Genomic DNA, 21194 nt, shown 5'->3' on the forward strand with positions numbered 1-21194 from the left:
CCTTGGTCAGCGTGCGGCTCGCATAAGCCACAACGTATTCTGCCTGAACAGGATGACGCTGTGCGAGAATAAGCACCTAGGCCTACACCACTCGTGTCGGTGTGTACTTCATTAAGAGCTTCAGGGTCAGTGGCGAAGAATAAGTGGCCTCATGAAAAGACGGCGCAAGGTGGTGAAAGCATGGTCGCATGCAGGGGACCACGATGAGGTCTTTGGCGCTACGAAGTAGTTGCGTGAGGGGTGATAGTGTCGATGCGAAATTTCGGACGAAGCGCCGGAAATAAGAGCATACGCCGATGAAACTGCGAAGGTTTTTCATTGTAGTGGGCTTGGAAACGCAGAGACGGCAGGCAATTTCTCGGGATGTCACCCCAAGAATGTCATCCTTGGACACAACGTGGCCGAGGATCGTCAACTTGCGTGCGGCAAAGCGACATTTCTTGAGATTAAGCTGCAGACCGGCGTTGGTTGAGGAACTCAGCACGCGTTGAAGGCGGCGCAGGTGTGTTGCGAAACCAGGAGGGGGGGGGGGGGGGGGAGGCGAACACCACGACGTCGTGAACAGACATATCTTCCACTTAAGGCTGCGCAAAACGTTATCCATCATTCTTTCGAAAGTAGCAGGCACGTTGCAAAGTCCGAAAGGCATGACGGTAAACTCATATAGGCCATCTGGTGTAACAAAAGCAGATTTTGGGCGATCGGCCTCCGCCATCGGGACCTGCCAGGATCCTGACCGCAAGTCCAATGAAGAACTCGGCTCCTTGTAAGCAGTCCAGAGCATCATCAATGCGGGACAATGGTTAAACACCCTTCAGCGTGACCTTGTTTAAGCGCCGAAAATCTACACAAAAGCGTGTGGAACCGTCGTTCTTTGTGACAAGTACCCCAGCAAAAGCCCATGGGCTCTGTGAAGGTTTAATCACGCCTCGACTGAGCATGTCGTCGACCTGGTCGACCATGACGCGGCGTTCCGCAACGGATACGCGATACGGGAGTTGGCGCAGCGGGGAGTGGGAGCCAGTGTCGATGTGGTGCTCGACTGTTGATGTGCGGCCGAAGAATGCGTGTCCGACGCCGAAAGTTCGGAAGTGCTGCAGAACGGTCAGAAGATGGGAACACTACGAGGGTGTCAGATCATCGGCGATGAATGGGCTGAAAACATCCGTAGATGTTGGATCAGGAGCACAGGGCGCTCAGGTCAAGGACAGCCGTAGGGGCCGCCTCGTCGAGGACGGATACAATCTCCAGAATCGATGGTCTCGACGTGGCCAAGGCATTCGTGACGAAGAAATGTGAGTGGGGATGAAAGCGTGTTATAAACGGGCATTGTGCTGCAACCGGCGGCGAGGTCAAGAGTAGCAAAAGGCAGAGGATGAGGTCGGACGGCGTCAAGAAGACCGTTCCATCGTAGATAGCACCACATGAGACTGGTACAAGTGCTGACGAGCACGGCGGTATATCGGTGTCTTCCTTCACAAGTTTAGCAGAAGAATGAGGATCAATTAAGGTGAGGTCACTGAGCTGGGTGAAGTAAACCTCAGCGCGAGCGCAATTGATTATAGCGTTGTGGGAAGAGGGAAAATCCCATCCTAGAATAATTACGTGGGAGCACGATGAGAGCATTGCAAATTCTATAGAGTACATAACGTCTTGAATCGGGACACGGGTTGTACAGGCTGCGGTTGGTTCGACGGGTTGAGCACTTGCAGTCCGAAGCGACAATCCAGAAAGAGGCGTCGTTACCTTACGAAGTGATCGGCAAAATATGGCATCCATAACAGAAACAGCTGCGCTGGTATCAACAAGAGCGACTGTAGCGACACCTTCGACAAACACGTCAATAACATAAGCAGGTAAGGAACGAGGACTTCGGCTTGTCGAAACTTGCGCAGTTCTTGCCTCGGGAACTGTGTCTAGTTTCCCTCGTTGGTAGAGACGGGCCGCCGGCGCATCGGTGAAAGCGACCCGCGACGTGGGGATGGCGAGCGGCGATGGTCGAAGAGAGGACGATCAGTCAGTACGAGATGGCGGTGGGTCGGATGGAGTTAAGTTTGCATTGGAGTTGACCGGAAAACGAGGCGCCCGGAGATCATTATAGATTGTTGGCACCCGGCGGCAGAACCTTGCGACTTGTCAGGGATACCGACATGTAAAGCATATAGTCCGATTGTCGTGCGTGCTCACGCGTTGGCCACAGGAGGGCCGGCTCATGCGATGGGAGAAGGGCGGCGCACGGCCTGCTGAAAGGATTGTATCGGGTCATGGCGTGGCCTGGAAGCTACCGCAGCATCAGTTATCAGCGACGCCTGGTCGGAACCAATGGCCAGGCTGGAGATCGACGCATCGGTTGTAGGACGCCTTGCCAAAGCTCGCTGTTTGCGTAGCTCTGACAGAGGGTGATATCATTAGCAACAGTGTTCGGGTTTTTTGGCCAGCAGCATTTGGAAGGCATCATCATCAATTCCTTTCATGATGTGCTTAATCCCGTCCGCTTTCCGACATGGTGGTATTGACGCGTTTACGTATATCGACAACGTCCTCTACGTAACTGGTGAATGCTTCACCCGTGTCCTGTGCGCGGGTGCGCAAACGCTGTTCAGCTCGGAGTTTGCGGACGGCGGGACGGTTAAATATCTTAGTAAAAGCCGCCATGAACGTAGACCACGCTCGGAAATCCGCCTCATGGTTCTTCAACCAGAGGTTGGCCACGCCCGCGAGATAGAAAACTACGTTGGTTAGCTTGGTCAAATCATTCCATTTGTGATGAGCACTCACCAGCTCGTAGGACGCAAGTCAATCTTCAACGTCGTCGTCCGTCCCGCTGAAGATGATAGTGACACGTGTACTTATCTTTATCGGGCGACCACGTTTCGCCACCTAACAAATGTAATCGCACAGCGCGGGACGCGCCTGCATGTATCCGAAGTTTCTGGAAAGTTATCGATGCTTCTACCCGGCTGTCTGTTGTCGCCGAACGGTGTGTTATCTGATTTCATCGCGTGACGCGAATGGTGTAGAACTTTGTGGAAGGCGCGCAGGTCTGAACGATTAGTCTGGAACATTCGACGACTGCTGTATAAAAGCCGACGCGCTTGACTCGCTGATCAAATTTCCGACGACCGCCGACTGTGTTCGCCGCTATCGTTCTGCTATAAGTGTAGCCTGTTTTTGTGGGCACAGGTTCGCCCAATAAAAGCTAGTTTTGTATTCCACCGTATCGCTGCTTTCTTCACCGTCACTACCACGTGACATCTGGTGGAGGTGCTTGCGCATTCATGTACCGAACGCCACCGCAAAGCCGCGATCCAAGCCCGAAGCCCGAGGACAGAACCAACATCGCCCAAGACCAGCGTGCTAGCCGCAGACTGCAAGGACTGCCCCCAGAGCACGGACTTCTGCCTGAGACGACAAAGAAGATCGTGGTCAAGACAACCCCAATGGCTGCCCCAGCGTCCCCCGTTATCCTACAACAACCTCGGGACCCACCAACCTTCCATGGCGCAGCGACTGAAGACCCGGAATCATGGCTGGAGACCTACGAACGAATCGCAACATTCAACAACTGGGACTCCGACGAGAAGCTGCGGCATGTCTACTTCGCCTTAGAAGACACCGCCAGAACTTGGTTTGAGAACAGGGAATCGACCTTGACAACGTGGGACATGTTCCGTAGCGGCTTCCTACGCACCTTTACAAGCTTCGTGCGCAAGGAAAGGGCTGAAGCTATGCTGGACGCCCGAGTGCAGCTACCAAACGAGAACGTTGCCATCTTTACGGAAGAAATGAGCCGTTTGTTCCGCCACGCCGACCCGGATATGGCCGAGGAGAAGAAAGTCCGCCTACTGATGCGTGGTGTAAAGGAGGAACTTTTCGCCGGGATGGTAACAAGCCCACCGAAGACCGTCGAATAGTTTCTTCGTGAGGCGACGGACATTGAGAAGACACTCGAAATCCGAAACCGGCAATTCGATCGCCGCACGAACTCTACAAACTACGCCGGGGTTCAATCACTGGCTACCGACGATCTACGCGAGACTATCAGAGCGGTCGTACGGGAGGAGCTGCAGAAGTTCTACCCAAGGACGCAGTCCCAAGTGGATCCAATCGCTGAAATCGTCAAAGAAGAGGTTCAGCGATCGCTTGGAGTCCCTGAGGTGCAACCACGATCACCGAAACCTCAGCCGGAAGCGATGACCTACGCCGCCGTCGCCCGCCGTCAAGGTCCCCCTCCGCGACAACGCCAGGGCCCTGTAACGCCGCAGTTCCGTCGTCCGCCGCCGCCAGCACGCCCACTCGTCGCCCAGCGCACCTACGCCAGGAAGACGGACATTTGGCGAGCCCCCGACCACCGCCCGCTCTGGTATCACTGCGGAGAAGCCGGCCATGTGTATCGCCGATGCCCATACCGCGACTTGGGACTGAGAGGGTTCGCCGTCAACGCGCCGCGTCCACAGCTTGGAGAGCGCCCACGTGACATCGCCGACTACATCGCCGCTACTCAATGGAGCTCTCGACGACCGTCGCGTTCGCCATCACCAGGCCGCTACCTGTCGCCGCAGCGCCGACCATACACTGGCCCAGCCCGGGGCCGGTCAGCGAGCCCATATCCGTAAAACTAAAAGCAGCAACCGATGGAGGTGCGGTTGCTGTTCGTCGAACTGACGAAGATCCTCCGCCGCCGAAGAAATCATCTCGACGACATAATAACGACACGCCGCCGCCCCGAGGAAGTCAGGAAGCCAAGGCTACACCGACGAAAGACGACTTGACGACGCGACGTACCAGCTTCAGTTCAACACGACGCAGCCGTGATTCGACGCCAAGACCCAACTGCAACGCAAGACAAAGAACCACCGACCTCGACGTGCTTCTAGACGGCCACGCAGTCACCGCCTTAGTCAACACAGGCGCCGATTACTCAGTCATGAGTGGACACATCGCCGTCCAGTTGAAGAAGGTTAAGACTGCATGCGAAGGCCCTCAAATTCGGACCGCTGGAGGACACCTGATTACGCCGACAGGAATGTGTACGGCAAGAATTACCATTCACGACCGGACTTGCCCTGTCACCTTCGTTATCCTCCAACAGTGTTCACGAGACGTCATTCTCGGCATGGACTTCCTCAACCAACACGGAGCAGTCATCGACCTGAAGTCGAAGTCAATAAAGCTGTCGGAAGATCATGCGATACCGCCGGAGAGCCCTCGTAGTCACCACGCCTTGAGTGTGCTCGAACATCAAGTGAGCCTCCCCCCTCGCTCCAGCATTGTTATTTCGGTTGGCACCGAAACACCCGCTGACGTAGAAGGCGTCATCGAAGGCGACCAACGACTACTGCTAGACCGTGAAATTTGCGTCGCAAGAGGGATCGCTCGACTGCACAGAGGAAACACGAAAGTGTTGCTGACAAACTTCAGCCAGGAGTTCAAGCACATCAACAAGAGCACGACGATCGCATACATCGAGGAAATTCTGGAAAACAGCAATGCGTTTGTCCTCTCGGATTATGCCGCATCTACCCCGACGACCGTAGTTCCCGAGCCAGACTTCGACATAAATCCAAGTCTCCCAACGATTAAGCAACAACAGCTCGGAAGTCTACTTCGACGATACAAAGAGTGCTTTTCGGCGTCATCAAGGATTCGACGAACCCAAGTCGCAAAGCATCGCATAATAACCGAAGAGGGCGCTCGACCTCTCCGCCAGAGTCCATACCGAGTTTCGACGCGAGAACGTGAAGCTATAAGGCACCAAGTCGACGAAATGCTGCGCGACGACATCATCCAGCCGTCCAAAAGCCCGTGGGCATCTACTGTAGTCTTGGTGAAAAAAAAAGGACGGAACCCTGCGTTTCTGCGTCGATTATCGTCGTCTGAACAAGATCACGAAGAAGGACGTATACCCCCTCCCACGGATAGACGACGCACTGGATCGGCTCTGCAACGCTAAATACTTCTCGTCAAAGGACCTCAAGTCTGGCTATTGGCAAATAGAAGTCGACGAAAGAGATCGCGAAAAGACGGCCTTCATCACCCCAGACGGCCTCTACGAGTTCAAGGTTATGCCATTCGGACTGTGCTCGGCGCCTGCAACGTTCCAGCGCGTGATGGACACAGTTTTAGCAGGATTGAAGTGGCAGACCTGTCTCGTTTAGTTGGATGACGTCGTCGTCTTCGCCGGAAATTTCGACGATCACCTGAGGCGGCTTGCGACAGTACTAGAGGCCATCAAGTCATCAGGGCTCACTCTGAAGCCGGAAAAGTGCCGATTCGCTTACGATGAGCTTTTGTTCCTAGGCCACGTCATCAGCAAATCAGGAGTACGCCCCGACCCACAGAAGACAGCTGCCATCGCAAAGTTCCCGCAGCCAACCGACAAGATGGCAGTGCGCAGATTCCTTGGCATGTGTGCCTACTATAGGCGCTTTGTCAAGGACTTTTCACGCATCGCGGAGCCGCTAACACATCTAACCAAATGTGATGTCGAGCTCAAGTGGGAAACGCCGCAGGCCGAGGCATTTCAAGAACTCAAACGACGCATGCAGTCGCCGCCGGTACTTGCACACTTCGACGAGAACGCCGATACCGAAATCCACACTGACGCCAGTAGCCTAGGCCTCGGTGCCGTCCTAGTCCAGAGGAAAGAAGGACTTGAACGGGTGATATCGTATGCTAGCCGGTCGCTGTCAAAAGCGGAAAGCAATTATTCTACGACTGAAAAGGAATGCCTCGCCATCATTTGGGCTACAGCTAAATTCCGCCCTTACCTCTATGGCAGGCCATTCAAAGTCGTCAGCGACCACCACGCGTTGTGTTGGCTAGCTAACTTAAAGGACCCTTCAGGACGGCTGGCGCGGTGGAGCCTCAGACTACAAGAATATGACGTCACGGTAATATAAATGTCCGGAAGAAAACACTCCGACGCCTACTGCTTATCACGCGCCCCCATCGATCCCCCGCCTCAAGACGACGAGGACGACGACGCCTTCCTTGGGATAATAAGCGCGGAAGACTTCACTAAACAGCAACGAGCAGACCCGGAGCTAAAAGGCCTCGTCGAGTATTTGGAAGGGAACACCGGCGTTGTCCCTAGGGCATTTAAGCGCGGGTTGTCTTCGTTCACGCTACAAAACAACCTGCTCGTGAAGAAGAACTTCTCACCAGTCCGCGCCAGCTACCTTCTTGTTGTACCGTCAGCGCTGCGTCCAGAAATACTGCACGCCCTACACGACGATCCAACCGCTGGGCACCTCGGGTTCTCCCGGACGCTGTCGAGAATACAGAAAAGGTATTACTGGCCGCGCCTGACCGCCGACGTCGCCCGTTACGTCAAGACATGCCGAGACTGTCAACGACGCAAGACACCACCGACAAGGCCAGCAGGATTAATACAGCCGATCGAACCTCCTCGCCGACAATTCCAGCAGATTGGGATGGATTTGTTGGGGCCGTTTCCGATGTCAACATCCGGGAATAAGTGGATCGTCGTGGCGACGGACTATCTCACCCGCTTCGCTGAAACTAAAAACTAAAGCTCTACCAAAAGGCAGCGCAGCCGAAGTGGCGAAATTTTTTCGTCGAGAACATCCTGCTACGACATGGTGCTCCAGAAGTCCTCATCACCGACAGAGGAACGGCTTTTACAGTAGAGCTCACCCAGGCCATTCTGCAGTACAGCCAGACAAGCCACAGGAGGACAACTGCCTACCATACGCAGACGAATGGTCTCACGGAGCGCCTGAACAAGACCCTCGCCGACATGCTAGCAATGTACGTCAACGTCGAGCACAAGACGTGGGACGCGGTCCTGCCGTATGTAACCTTCGCTTACAACACGGCGGTGCAAGAAACAACACAGATCACGCCGTTTAAGCTGGTTTACGGCAGGAACCCGACGACGACGCTCCACGCCATGCTGCCCCACGTCACTGACGAAGAGAATGTTGACGTCGCTAGCTATCTCCAGTGCGCCGAAGAAGCCCGACAGCTCGCCCGCCTACGGATCAAGAACCAACAGAGGACCGACAGCCGACACTACAACCTCCGACGACGCTTCGTCGAGTACCAGCCCGGCGACCGTGTTTGGGTTTGGACACCGATACGCCGACGAGGACTGAGTGAGAAACTATTGCGCCGCTATTTCGGACCCTACAAGGTCATTAGACGAAATTTCGCATTCACAGCGGCGCCGCGCACGATCTGAAGTGGTCCACGTGGTGCGTCTGAAACCCTTTTACGGACGCTGACCAACTTCCTTATTTTGTTGTTTTCTTTGCTACGGGTGTTTTTCTTTATTTCTTTCGTTTGTATGCAGCATCGGGTCGATGCTTTTTAAGAGGGGAGTATTGACACGTGTACTTATCTTTATCGGGCGACCACGTTTCGCCACCTAACAAATGTAATCGCACAGCGCGCGACGCGCCTGCATGCATCCGAAGTTTCTGGAAAGTTATCGATGCTTCTACCCGGCTGTCTGTTGTCGCGGAACGTTGTGTTATCTGATTTCATCGCGTGACGCGAATGGTGTAGAACTTTGTGGAGGGTGCGCGGGTCTGAACGATTAGTCTGGGACATTCGACGACTGCTGTATAAAATCCGACGCGCTTGACTCGCTGATCAGATTTCCGACGACCGCCGACCGTATTCGCCGCTATCGTTCTGCTATAAGTGTGGCCTGTTTTTGTGGGCACAGGTTCGCCCAATAAAAGCTAGTTTTGTATTCCACCGTATTGCTGCTTTCTTCACCGTCACTACCACGTGACAATAGGATCCCGCTGGCGAATAGAGCCAGCGTTGAGAACAGGCGGCGACGGGAGCGTCTGCTGGTCAGCGTCCGACATGGCGGAAGGTAGCGTCCGAGTGCGGAGTTCCAGGATGGTAGAGGTGAAAGGGACTCAGCACCTCCACCAATATGGAGCGCGAGCAGCAAGAGATGCGACGCACGGCCGTAGAACAGCGGCACGCCAAACGAACAGCTATATACGCTCGCGCTATCACCACGTCCACACCGACCCCTCCTGTACCCTCTGCCACCACCCCAAAGCCACTCTCGATCACATTCTTTTCCTCTGCCCGGCGGATCCTCCCCCGCGGGGCCTGGAGCACCTTACTACTTGGGAGGCTTGGGAGACCCTACTGCGCTCCGAGGACCCGGCCAAGCAAGCCATCGCCACAGGCCGGGCTGCCAGCGTCATGAGCCTCCGGGACATGAACGTTTGAGTGCAGTGGGGCCGTGCGGGGGCCCAAGGACCTGCGTGTCCGCAACTCCCCTGTGTGCAATAAAGTTATCACCACCACCACCTGCTGGACAGGCCGCCGATTGGAGGGCAGTCACTTGCGGGACGCAGACGCGTACTTTAAAAGCACTTCGTCGAAGACTAATTCGGTGCGGTGTGTAGCGTCTGCGACCGCCTTTAGTTCCGATCAGACCTCATCGGGGTGTCGCGAGCCCGCGCACGCGGCGGTCCTCGAGTGTGCGTGTCCCCGGAGGGACACGAGGTCGTCCGGGCTTTGCGCCACGTGTAGCGGAGAAATGCTTCGAGTTGACTTACGTTGAATTCCAATGGCGGAGCCGGAGCAAGTTTTTCTGCTCGTTTCGGAGCAAGTTTGTTCCAATGACAGAGTGAGGGTGGGATTAAGGTGTTCCAATGAGAGAGTCGGAGTGGATTCAGAGCGGGAGTGACTCCGTGGAGCAGAAAAAGATGCTCCGCCAAAATCGGCGGAGTGGACCGGAACTGCGTGACGTATTTCCTTTACCACGTTTGTCTGCTAGGAGGCGCCACCAGCCACGACTCGCGAGGAAGCAAAAGCTGCTGCACGCTTGGAGAGATATCCATTCCGCACTTAAAAAAAAAAATCAGGTGAACGGCTCTGAAGAGACCGGTGCGGTGGTTCTGGGAGCAAACAGCGGAAGGAAATAACACGCAAGGTATTCTGGGTAACTCGGCGATACAAGTTCCGCTTCCGCATTGCTTCGGCGGCGCAGGTTGTGTTCCACTCGCGGATTTGGAGGCGTTGCTCTACGCCATAGTCGAGTGCTCGCTAGCGGAGCCGTCGGCTGCTCCGACTCCGCCATTGGAATTCAACATTAGATAATCATCGAGGATGGTCATCTAAGGATGGTTTCTGCCGTTTTATTTCTTTTTTTTTTCTGCATGAACTTAGTTGAAATGTTTGTGGGAGTGTGCACTGGTAGTGCACCTGCAATAATTGGCAGGTTCGCTAGGCCTCATCAAGCAAGTGAACAATTCAGTCGTATTTACACATTGTATGATTTACAGAGAGGCTTTGGCATTAAAGTAACTAAGCCAAGAGCTAGCGAGCGTGATGCAGCATGTTGTCAAAGTTGTGAACAGCATCAAAGCAAGGCCTAAGGCTAGTTGCTTTTTCAAAATGATTGGTGAAGAGAAGGGTTCAGTACACCAGCACATGCTTCTACACACGGATGTGCGTTGGCTTTCGCATGGAAATGTGCTGGTCAGAGTTTTTAATCTCCGGGAGAAAGTGGGGATTTTTCTAGCGGAAGAGAAGGGGCTGGGAGAGCCTCTCAGACTGTTCATGTCTCACTAAGCTTGTCTACCTGTGTGACAGGTTTGAGCAGCTCAATCACCTTTACTCAAACATGCGAGGGGTTGAGAGCAATTTTGTATTGTCTGGTGACAAAGCGAGGGACTTTTGTAGGGAACTTCGAAGGTTGGCTGAATCAGATGGGAAGAGATATTCTCCATCTAAGTTGCTGAGTGACTTTGCAACATCTAGGACAGTATCTGCAGCTCAGAGACAGCAATAACACATTTGAGTGCACTTATGTTCTGCCTAATGAATTCCCTGAGTCTACTTCAGACACAAGTCTTGTGGCCCCTTTCCAGGCAGATATAGCTTGCATTACTTGCTCCAGTATCATACACAATGTGTCGCTTGTGCAATCAATAAACAGTCCATTTCATGGTACAAGTACTTGCATCCTTCAAAACGTTATACACAAGCCACTCGTTTGTGGCAGTGCATTGTCAGTGTATATTAGCCTCCAGAGCAAATCCTGTTTGCTCTCAAGACCATACAATATGGCCACACAAATTTTGCTACAGAAAAGTATAGAAGTTTCTGAACAAAAGACAAAGAATTTCAGGTACTTCACTATTATTTTCTGTACAAGTAACAACACAAAAATAGACTACTTACTGTTAAGCACAGTACACAAAAATGTACTGAACAATAAATAAATTTGACAAGAAATTTAAGCAATAATGCTTCAGGCAGTCATCCCCAGTTCTGTATTCACACCGCTCTATTCAATGTTGGCGACAGCATCAGGCGGAATCTTCGATGTTGTCTTAGAACTTCTTTTCAAAGGATAGGCACAAAATGTGGACAAAGACGTTTAAATCTATTATTCAGACTGCCTGCTTCAGGAGGCCAGTGTATGTCTTGACCTTGGTTGCAATGGACATGTCAACAAACTTGTCACCTATACTGACAAGCATGCCACCCATGATGCTGGGGTCCACCTGCAAAGGAGAATTTCATGTCACACACACTGCTACCCACTATGACTGAATGACACATGTGCCAAAGTTGCACATGTGATGGAAGATATGGAGAGCCCTCAAGTCTACCTAGCTGCTCTCCAAAAAGGGACCCTGAAGCACCTGTAATGAATGGTGTGGAATATGTCTGGTAATAACTCCACAAACCCCACTATATCATTTTTGATATTTTGATATTTTTTTTTTCTTAATGTGCCCAAGAACAGCTTTACACCTTCATATTGGTGCACTTGTGTTACATAAAGAACATAAAACCGAAAAACAAAACAGAATATCTCAAACAACCGTGGTACAAAGTGCAAAAAAAAAATTGAATTATTCAGACAGAAGGCAGATAATGAGCAAGTAGTAGAACTGAATATAACAAGATCATCACGTAAGTTATATCGTTGTGTTACAAGTCATGTTACAGCGTTAGAGGTGCAAGAGCAATTCATACAGGAAATGCTAGGATTATGCAGGCTAGGGCGAGGCAGGCAGAACGTTACAGCTGACAGTAACTGCGAACAGGAGTTGTTCTGAATGAGCTTATACAAAAATAAGTAATCACGGTACTTCCGTGATTTGATTTCCGTGACGAGCAATTTGATGCATAGAAACTGATTAAGTGCTGAAAAACTAATGTAGAAGCTATATTAGCCTTTTTGATATGCTCAAGGGAGTTTTCAGCTACGGAGTGTTTAGAAAATCAATTAATTAATGTGCCACTTAATTTTTGATCAAGTATCATTCAGTTTTCTTTGCACCAATATACTTTCCATGGCGAGAAATAAATCTGGACAACTTAATTTTTCTTTGATGTGAAATGGTGTTCACGCTTTGTGGGGTTAAAGGCCATCTCTTCGCAAATATTTCCTAACGAGAAAATGTAAATAAATGCAGCCACTGCTTCCCTTTTTCAATCAGTGCTAGCGCACTCTAAGCAATAGCACATCCACACCTGCAATCATCATTGCACCCAACTGTTATGCTGACATGACTGAGAGCACCTGGTGCAAATGTCACACTGCCCATTTTGGAGAGCACGGTATAGGCACTGTGGTAGTGGTATCGTTCTCTACCGCAAGATGGCACCATCACACTCAATGAGATGAAACATAGAAGCACTGGGATTCAAAGTGCATGGAAGTATTAACTGGTCAATAATTGAGATAAGCAAGAGACATTTGAAGTATTAAGCAGGGATTAGACTGACAGAGCCAAAGCTGTTACAGGCATAGGTAACTGTACAATACAGATAGAGGTCGTAATGGAGAGAAGATCAAGGAGAGATAGGCAAACTGCTAGATTGCAATTGATGTGTAGTAAAACCTCGATAAAACGAACTTCAATATAACAAAGTTCTCGGTATAACGAACTATTTAACCTTCTAAAACTTCTTGTAGATAAAAACACCATGTATTTAGAACCTCAATATAACAAAGTGCGTTCATAAACGGTCACAATACTTAAAAAGTCACCACCGAAGCACTCCATACAGATGGTTTACCAGCGAAGCTGAAACGTGCGGTCCCAGTGTTAATCCCTGGGTTATTCCTGATGGTTTATTAAACGACGGCTTGGTGGGCTGCCGTGTCCTCGGTACGCAGGTGCTGCTTGCACTCAGCTGCACGAGCCTCCTCCTGTGCCTGGGCTGCAGCATCGGCACGGCATAGATGAGCTCATTCCGGGTTCTGCTCGCGGCGTTGCTGATCGAAAGCTGCCTGCTCCTCCGGAGAACGTATGACGCATGGCCTACCCATTTAGGAGACAGAGAGAAACTGCTATGCATGCGCTTGGCTGCGACGGAGAGCAATGACGTCACTACTGGCGCGACTAATCCAACCACCTAGTTAGCAAAAGGCCTTTTCACTCCAATCCCTGACGATCCACTCCGATCCAGGCAACCAACAGACAGACGGACGGGCAAATCGGCTAGCCATGTACAGTTTTGTTGTGAAATATTTCACTGCCACCGCAAAACAATACAGACAATAAATGGAAACTTCCAAGGATGAAAATGGTCAAATCGCAAGCAACTACTTGCGCGCGCACATCTACCACACAACCATGAGCAACTGCCTCCCCTTGGCAGCCTCTTCTTGTTCCCTTTCGTCCTTCCTTGTTTGTGCCAAAGCCATCATATTAGACAGCTTTAGTTTAGCGTACACCATACCACTGCATATGCTATTATATAGCGGGTTGTTATTGTGCACGCACAGAACGCTTAGCGACCCATAGCGTATGCACAACATTTCAGATTTAGCGTTAGCATCTTAGCGTATTTTGCGTAAAACATGGCGGCGGTCCCGGTTGCCCACTTCGAATTGAATTTGGCATTGCTTTTGTAAAATTAACTTCGTTCGTAACAAATGACTGTGTAAACGGCTTTTGCTTAGTCTCAGGCCACTTCGACGACAGAGTATTATGGATAACCTTGTGGAGTTTTCGAGATCGCTTCTCGTTTCGAACGAGTCCAAGCCTAACGAAAGAAGAAACATTAGAGATGCCAGCGCCACTTATCGCTGCAGTCGGGAGATAGTCGCAACGACGGCATATGGCCTCAGAGATCGGAAGATTTCGCAGCACAACTAAAACTAACAAACGTGTACTGCTTAGCGTATGCTATACTATAACGTATAGTGTACACTATGATTGCATACGCTTTACTTTAACTGTCTAGTTATGGTCTACTCAGCCTAAGTGGAGCAGCGTCATGTTCCGTAGAAAGTCTAAGTGCGATAAGATCCTATCGCGCCCACGCTCCGTATGCTTAGAGTACAACTGCGAGAAGGATGGTGGCTCAATGAGCGCAGTCTTTCCGCGCCAGCAAAAAGGAGGGAGGGGAGCGAGCTCGCGGTAACGCGGCCAAGTGCGCGTTAGGCACGGTGGGGAGAGGAAATGGGGCGGAGGGGGCGGAGTTACGTTGTCACGCGTCTCCTTTTCAGGCACGGCTGAGTAACTTTGCAGCCCGCACGCCCTGCTACGGATGTAATCTGGCACGTGTGTAAAGAGTGAGCATGCTGAGATGGCATGGCATAACGTGCACCGTCTTCCCACGCACTTAATACTGGAGGTTGCGTAATCTCAAGTTTTGGAGACACGCTGAAGCGAGAGGCAAACAAAGCGTTCGGTCCCCAGTGTTGATTCTCATGATAGAGTCGTCCCACTGCGGGCAACATTGGATTTTTTTTTAGCACTGCGCCATGACGATATATATGCAGCACGCAAGCTCTTTACGACAGAGCTTTTAGTATGGGTATGTAAATGTATACAGGATGTCCCAGCCAGAGTTTGACCCTTTCAGGGTCAGTAGTGCAAATATACAGTGCCGCAAACAAGTCCAAAACTGTCTATGCAGTATGTTTACTGCGCCGCCCGTATGTTTAAAAAGCGCGCCAATTTCCTAATTTTTTTTTGTGCTGGCATGTGCTGCCACTATGTCGGAATACAGGCAATTTCTTTCTCGCACCTCCCTCTCTCGGTTTTCGTTGCATGGTTTTAGAGCTAGTTTGCTCCGGCACGTCTATATACTACCGCTCGCGCATTCCCACGCGCGTAGGTAGGCGGCGGTTTGGGTTTTGTTCCGCGGGCGGTTTCGGCTTCTTGCGCTAGCAAAACTATCTAGTTACAGTGGAACCCCGTGGAACCCCGTTCATACGTTTTTCACCGGACCGAGGGAAAAAAAACATAGCCAGGAAAACGCAACAGTGAGGAAAGCTCCGAAAATGAATGAAAAAAGTGCAGCTTCAACTATAGACGATTTATTTCCACAGAGTTCGCTTAGAACTTAAAATAGTCCAGTATAGTGGCTTGCCGTTTCTTTCGCTCGCTAGAAATCACCACACGTTTCTCAATAGCCTGGAAGGCCGCATTGCTGTCAGCGTCGCTGTGAGGTGCGACGTACCTGCAGAGGAGGTCCAGAGCCGCGACGGCTTCTCCAAAGCTAGGATTTGGCAACTCCCCGGCATCATGCGGCTTGTGCTCCTCATCGTCACTGCGCCACGGCAATGGACGAAGGAATATCCGCGGGAAATTTTGTCCTCTTTGGCGTAGTCATGCTAACGTGCAAACGATTGTTTAGTATTGCTGCGCAGCGCGCGCTTCCGAGCAGCCCGGTTGCGTGCAGTGCGGCGTGGTTTCACGAGAAATGTAAACAAGAGAGGAGAGCTGGTCCGATAGGCGGAGCAACGTTATGAGCAACGCCAACTTCCGGCTTCCCTTTAGCTATATCTTCACAGAGTGACGTCAGGGCCTCTCCTGAGTTTCCTTGCTCCGCGAGTCGACCCGTCCAACAAACCATGCGGTGACCGTAATCACAGTGATGATAGTGAGTGCATTTTTCACGAATGGCCACCTAGTGGCGGCCTCTCGAACTGGCGTTCGGCTGCTTGCAGCCAGTTCGATAGCCAAGCCCGGCCAAGCCCGGTCAAAACTCGTCAAAAGCCAAAATGGTGGTTGGAGCGCGTTGCCTACTTTAGCCCAGGCGGGTTCGGGTTGCGACGCATCATGCGGGAACGTTTTCACAGCTACTACGTAACAGCGGGGTTACTTATACATTGGATCCTATGGAAGCTATGCCGGGACTGCATGAAAACGACATAGCAGCCGGAAAAACGCAACAGTGAAGAACGTAACAGCGGGGTTCTACTGTACTGATCGCTCAAAGAGAGGCAGCCTATTTCTTGCTCGTTTAGTGCTCGCAGGGGTGAGCATAGGAAGGATTCCACCGTGCATGCGTTTCCTTTTCTTTTTGTTGGGGGGACACCCGCGCGATATAAAGACATACTCCGTCGTTATACACGCATTCGTCGCACCCATGCCGCACCACCGCCGTCCTTCTCGCGGGAGGAAGCAGTGGCATTACGCCAGTTACAAACCGCAACTTTTCCAAATCTTGTCTCTCTCAATAAATTCTACCCACACTGTTATGCAGATCGTTGCCCTAGCTGTGGCAGCTCGCCCACAATCTTCCACGTCACGATTGAGTGCACTGCAAACCTCTTTCCTCCCTTGCCAACTCTCCTTTACCCCCTACGCAACAAAGAGCTGTGGCACGATGCCCTCCGCGACGGACCTCCCGAGGTCCTCCGAGCTGTGACACAACGGGCTCGAAACATCACCGGAATCATCTTAGGGACCCTGGACTGAGGGTTCCTCCCACACTGCTCTCGTCATTCAAATATTAATAAAGATGTTTTACTCTCTCTCTCATGCGATATCTAATTGCCTCTGGTTGGCAATAAGATGAACATTAGCGGAAGTTGGTCAAACGTCTTGTTTTTTTGATGGGCACACAGCTTTCTTGAGTTCGCTCACCTAGCAGTTCGATTACACTACGGACGTAAATATTAGTGTAAGAGCAGGAACATTTCAGACTTGCCAAATATTCTCGTGTGCGCATATTCTAAGCTTTAAACTATAACAATGCATAAAATGTTTAATTCTTATACCTTACTTCCTTTTTTTTACTGTTCTTATTCATGAATAATGAGTGCATATATACCAACGCAAAATATCTTTTTCTCACTTTACGGTCACCCTTGAAAAACTACGGTAAATTTTTTTCGAAATAGGTCCCTCAGAACAATTGGAATCTGCAATAAAAAAACCGACCCTGGGCAGTCGCACATCGAAAAAAAAAAAGAAATCGACCCTAAGAGGATTAAAAATATGCAAATACCACGTAGCTGGATAGAACCAAGGTAATGTTTGCCATCGCTTGGAGATACTCAGATTACATAATTAGTCTTAATTCAACTTCCAAATATTATACAGTAGAACCCCGCTGTTACGTTCCTCACTGCTGCGTTTTCCCGGCTGCTACGTCGTTTTCATCCGGTCCCGGCATAGTTTCCATAGGATCCAATGTATAAGGAACACCGCTGTTATGTAGTAGCTGTGAAAACGTTCCCGCATGATGCGTCGCAACCCGAACCCGCCTGGGCTAAAGTAGGCAACGCGCTCCAACAGTCATTTTGGCTTTTGACAAGTTTTGACTGGGCTTGGCTATGGAACTGGCTGCAAAAAGCCGCACGCCAGTTCGAGAGGCCGCCACTAGGTGGCCATTCGTGCTCTCGTGCTCTCACTATCATCACTGTGATTACGGCCACCGCATGGTTTGTTGGACGGGTCGACTCACGGAGGAAGGAAACTCGGGAGAGGCCCTGACGTCACTCTTTGTGAAGCTATAGCTAAAGGGAAGCCGGAAGTTGGCGTTGCTCATGGCGTTGCTCCGCCTATCGGGCCAGCTCTCCTCTCTTGTTTACATTTCTCGCGAAACCACGCCGCGCTGCGCTGGCTGCACGCAACCGGGCTGCTCGGACGCACGCGCTCCGCAGCAATACTAAACAATCGTTAGCACGTAAGCATGATTACGCCAAAGAGGGCAATATTTCCCGCGGATATTCCTTCATCCGTTGCCATTGCCGTGGCGCAGTGACGAGGAGGAGCACGAGCCGCATGATGCCGGGGAGTTGCCAAATCCTAGCTTTGGAGAAGCCGTCGCGGCTCTGGACCTCCTCCGCAGGTACGTCGCACCTCACAGCAATGCGGCCTTCCAGGCTATTGAGAAACGTGTGGCGATTTCTAGCGAGCAAAAGAAACGGCAAGCCACCATTCTAGACTTTTTTGTGGAAATAGTCTATAGTTGAAGCTGCACTTTTTTCATTAATTTTCGGAGCTTTCCTCACTGTTGTGTTTTCCCGGCTGTTACGTTTTTTTTCCTCGGTCTGGTGAAAAACGTATGAACGGGGTTCCACTGTAATTAGGTGAACAGTGTCAATGAGAAAATTGTAGAGCGACAAGAAAAACTCCTGTTACAGCTTTCTGTGGTTCCATACGTACTACATAAGAGTTTTTGCGAGCATGAAAGAAGCCAGCAAACGCACACAAAGTGCCGCAAGCGACCAGTGGCACGACAATTTTGTGTGCATTTGCGGGCTTCTTTCACGCTTGGAAGAACTTTCTGTAGCACATATTGAGCAACAGAAAGCTGTATCGGGAGTTTTTAATGTGGCTCTAGAATTTTCTCATTGACACTTTTAATCTAATTATAATATTTGAGAAGTTGAAGGATTATTAAGGACTACTTATGAAATTAGGCGGAATGCAAAAAATAATCTGAGTATCTCCAAGCGACAGCAAACAACATTACCTTGGTTCTGCCGAGCTATGTGGCATTCACCTATTTTCAAACTCGGTCTCAAGTTAGCTGGGACACCCTGTATAAACCTGATGCACTATCTGGAAGATAAAAATAAAAGCGCTTATTTACAGTCAAGCTAAGCCAATGCAAACATGCTAGCCGGATTCATAGCCAGATTACAGCACTATTTGTTTTGCGTTCGTTTTGTGAAAAACGAATAGTCTCACGCTGTCCCAAATGAACAACTACGAGTGCAGCACGCAAGAATGGAATGCATGCATATGCAGGGGTCACGTATGCTCACGTACCATTCGCACTGAGTTCTGCCCATGCGCACTATGCAGAATGTAGCACTCTTACATACACAACGTACGCAGTACTAAAACTGGCACTATCGGCTGCAGAGGCAGAGTGGGTGTGAAAGCATGGACGGCTTCGCTTCGTTCCAACGATGTGAAGATATTGTCGACAAGGCATGAAACCGTATCTTTTATTGCCGACTCAAATTTCACGAAATGATTTTTTCTTTAAATTTAAATTTGCTCTTTCCGATGGTCATGCGGAAAATTTGGCAGTCACTTCTGTAGGAAAAAAGTCACAGTTTTGCCTCAAAGGCGAAGCATCAATTGCGATAGCAAATTAGTAGACAGCTATACGAAGTAAGGATAGTAGTTTCATCGGCCGTATAAACTTGGACACATTCGCTTAATAACTGAATTAATAAGGATGGTGTCAGCGCAAATAAGCAAACATGAACACACCACACTCGAGCACAGACAATCGCTGTCAAAACACTGGCGTGAGCAAGTGCGGCAGCAGCAGCAAGCAGTCACTTTCGTGCCGTCTATTGTTTCAACACTAGAGTGGCGAGAACACAGCACGCACAAAGGTATGAGCCGTCTGCAGTACCTTTTCAAGATACAGCGCGTGCGATCAGCCCTGCAATACAGCCCTGCAATGTAAGCACTTGTTGGCAGAGTCGAAGCCACCACCCCTACCTCCTGCGCTGCCTACCCGTTTTGCTCAATATATGGCCCGCAAGATTGAGCCGTGATCATCATTTCCCCTTGTGCCCGTTCACAAAGCGCGCATTTGCTGCCGGAGCACAACGCCGCCCCGCCTCCCTCCCTCCCATCTCCCCCCCCCCCCCCCCCTTGGCCTTTTGTGCAACGGAAGATGGGCATTTACTTGCCGCTTTGCGCGTGCCAGCCCGAGCCATGATGGTCGGCTTCCCTCGCATGCTTGCACTCCCACATATAGCATACAACGTGCGGCGCCGGTGCTACCGCCCTTGGACTATACAGAACATCACGGCGATGGCAAGAATGTGGCTGGAGTGCCAATATAATTGATATCGCATTAAAATACATCTGCCATTATACTTGTTTGCATAAATGTCAAATTTCAATATAATGAATCAAATTGCCAGTTTTGTGGACTTCATTATATAGAGGTTTAAATGGATATCAGTAGAATTTCAGTGATACAGTCACATGTCATACAAATTACGGGATAATATGCTTTTTCCAAAAATCCTGGCCCAAGTCCATTAGCTTACAAGGTACTAAATTTCGAATGTCGCGAACAGCTTTTCACGCTGCAGTGGATGATAACACTCGAGCCACCCTGCGATCCCGGGCGGAGCCGGTGAAGAGGCCCAGATCAGAGAGCTAAATTACTAGAGGGAACTGTGGCGCTACTGTCTACGGGAGCTGCAAGCAGGGCAGTTCAGCCAAGATGGAAATGATGGGCAGCACATGGATTTGCCTGAACTTCATCCATCTTGTTTTTGGTGGCTTTTCAATGTGATTATTTTTTAAGACAGTATAGCTTTACGAATAATTTAAATATATTAAAATTGTCTGAAGGCAGAATTCGAACACAGGACCTCCAGCACAGACGCCAGATACTGAAACCATTACGCTACGGACCCACTGCAATTAGAAGTGATTATATGCGTGTTTACAGTGTTATTACCTTCTGCATTAAAAAGAAAAGTATAAATTCCTTTGAAGTTTAGGCCCAGCTAAAGCGTAATAAACTAAGCCACAAGAACATCTGAAGCCCCAAACACAAAGATCAGATAAATCCATGTATTACCCACGATTCCCATGGTGGCTGCACAATACCAGCACCAGAGTTACCTCTAGTAATTGTAGGAAACTATGGGTGCGATGGCCCGGTAGCGCCACGCACTGGTTGTCAGGCCGGCAGAGCAGCCTTGTTGCCAAGGCAACCTAGGTCACTCCCCCTTGATCCCCTCCTCACCCCCTCTCACATATAATTTTTTTGCTTTGTGCAGTATCATGCAATTTCTCGGCCATTTTCGAACACCTTGCAACTTTATCAGAAGCCGGCAATCCCACACAACCTAGTCCTTCCGCGACAACAAGATCAGCTGCATTCGCTTACATGGGTAGCCTAATCTCTGTCTTCCATGCCTTCTGGCGTCTGAGGACAATTGGAAACTTTTCTACCTGTGCACCCGCCAGATCACACGATACGAAATAGCTTCGCCG

General features: G+C 50.4%; 1 protein-coding gene across 1 annotated transcript in view; it reads right to left on the minus strand.

Moving 5' to 3' along the window:
• Positions 1-11125: 11125 nt before the first annotated feature.
• The window catches only part of ATPsynO (ATP synthase subunit O, mitochondrial), a 42827-nt gene continuing 32758 nt past the window's right edge, over positions 11126-21194 (minus strand). The window contains exon 8 of the mRNA XM_050170371.3: positions 11126-11510. Coding sequence (XP_050026328.1) covers positions 11397-11510 — 114 coding nt within the window. The 3' untranslated portion in view covers positions 11126-11396. The remainder of the gene's footprint in view (positions 11511-21194) is intronic.

Source organism: Dermacentor andersoni, chromosome 6 (genome assembly GCF_023375885.2).
Source record: "Dermacentor andersoni chromosome 6, qqDerAnde1_hic_scaffold, whole genome shotgun sequence".
In the NCBI taxonomy this organism is placed as follows: Eukaryota; Metazoa; Arthropoda; class Arachnida; order Ixodida; family Ixodidae; genus Dermacentor; species Dermacentor andersoni.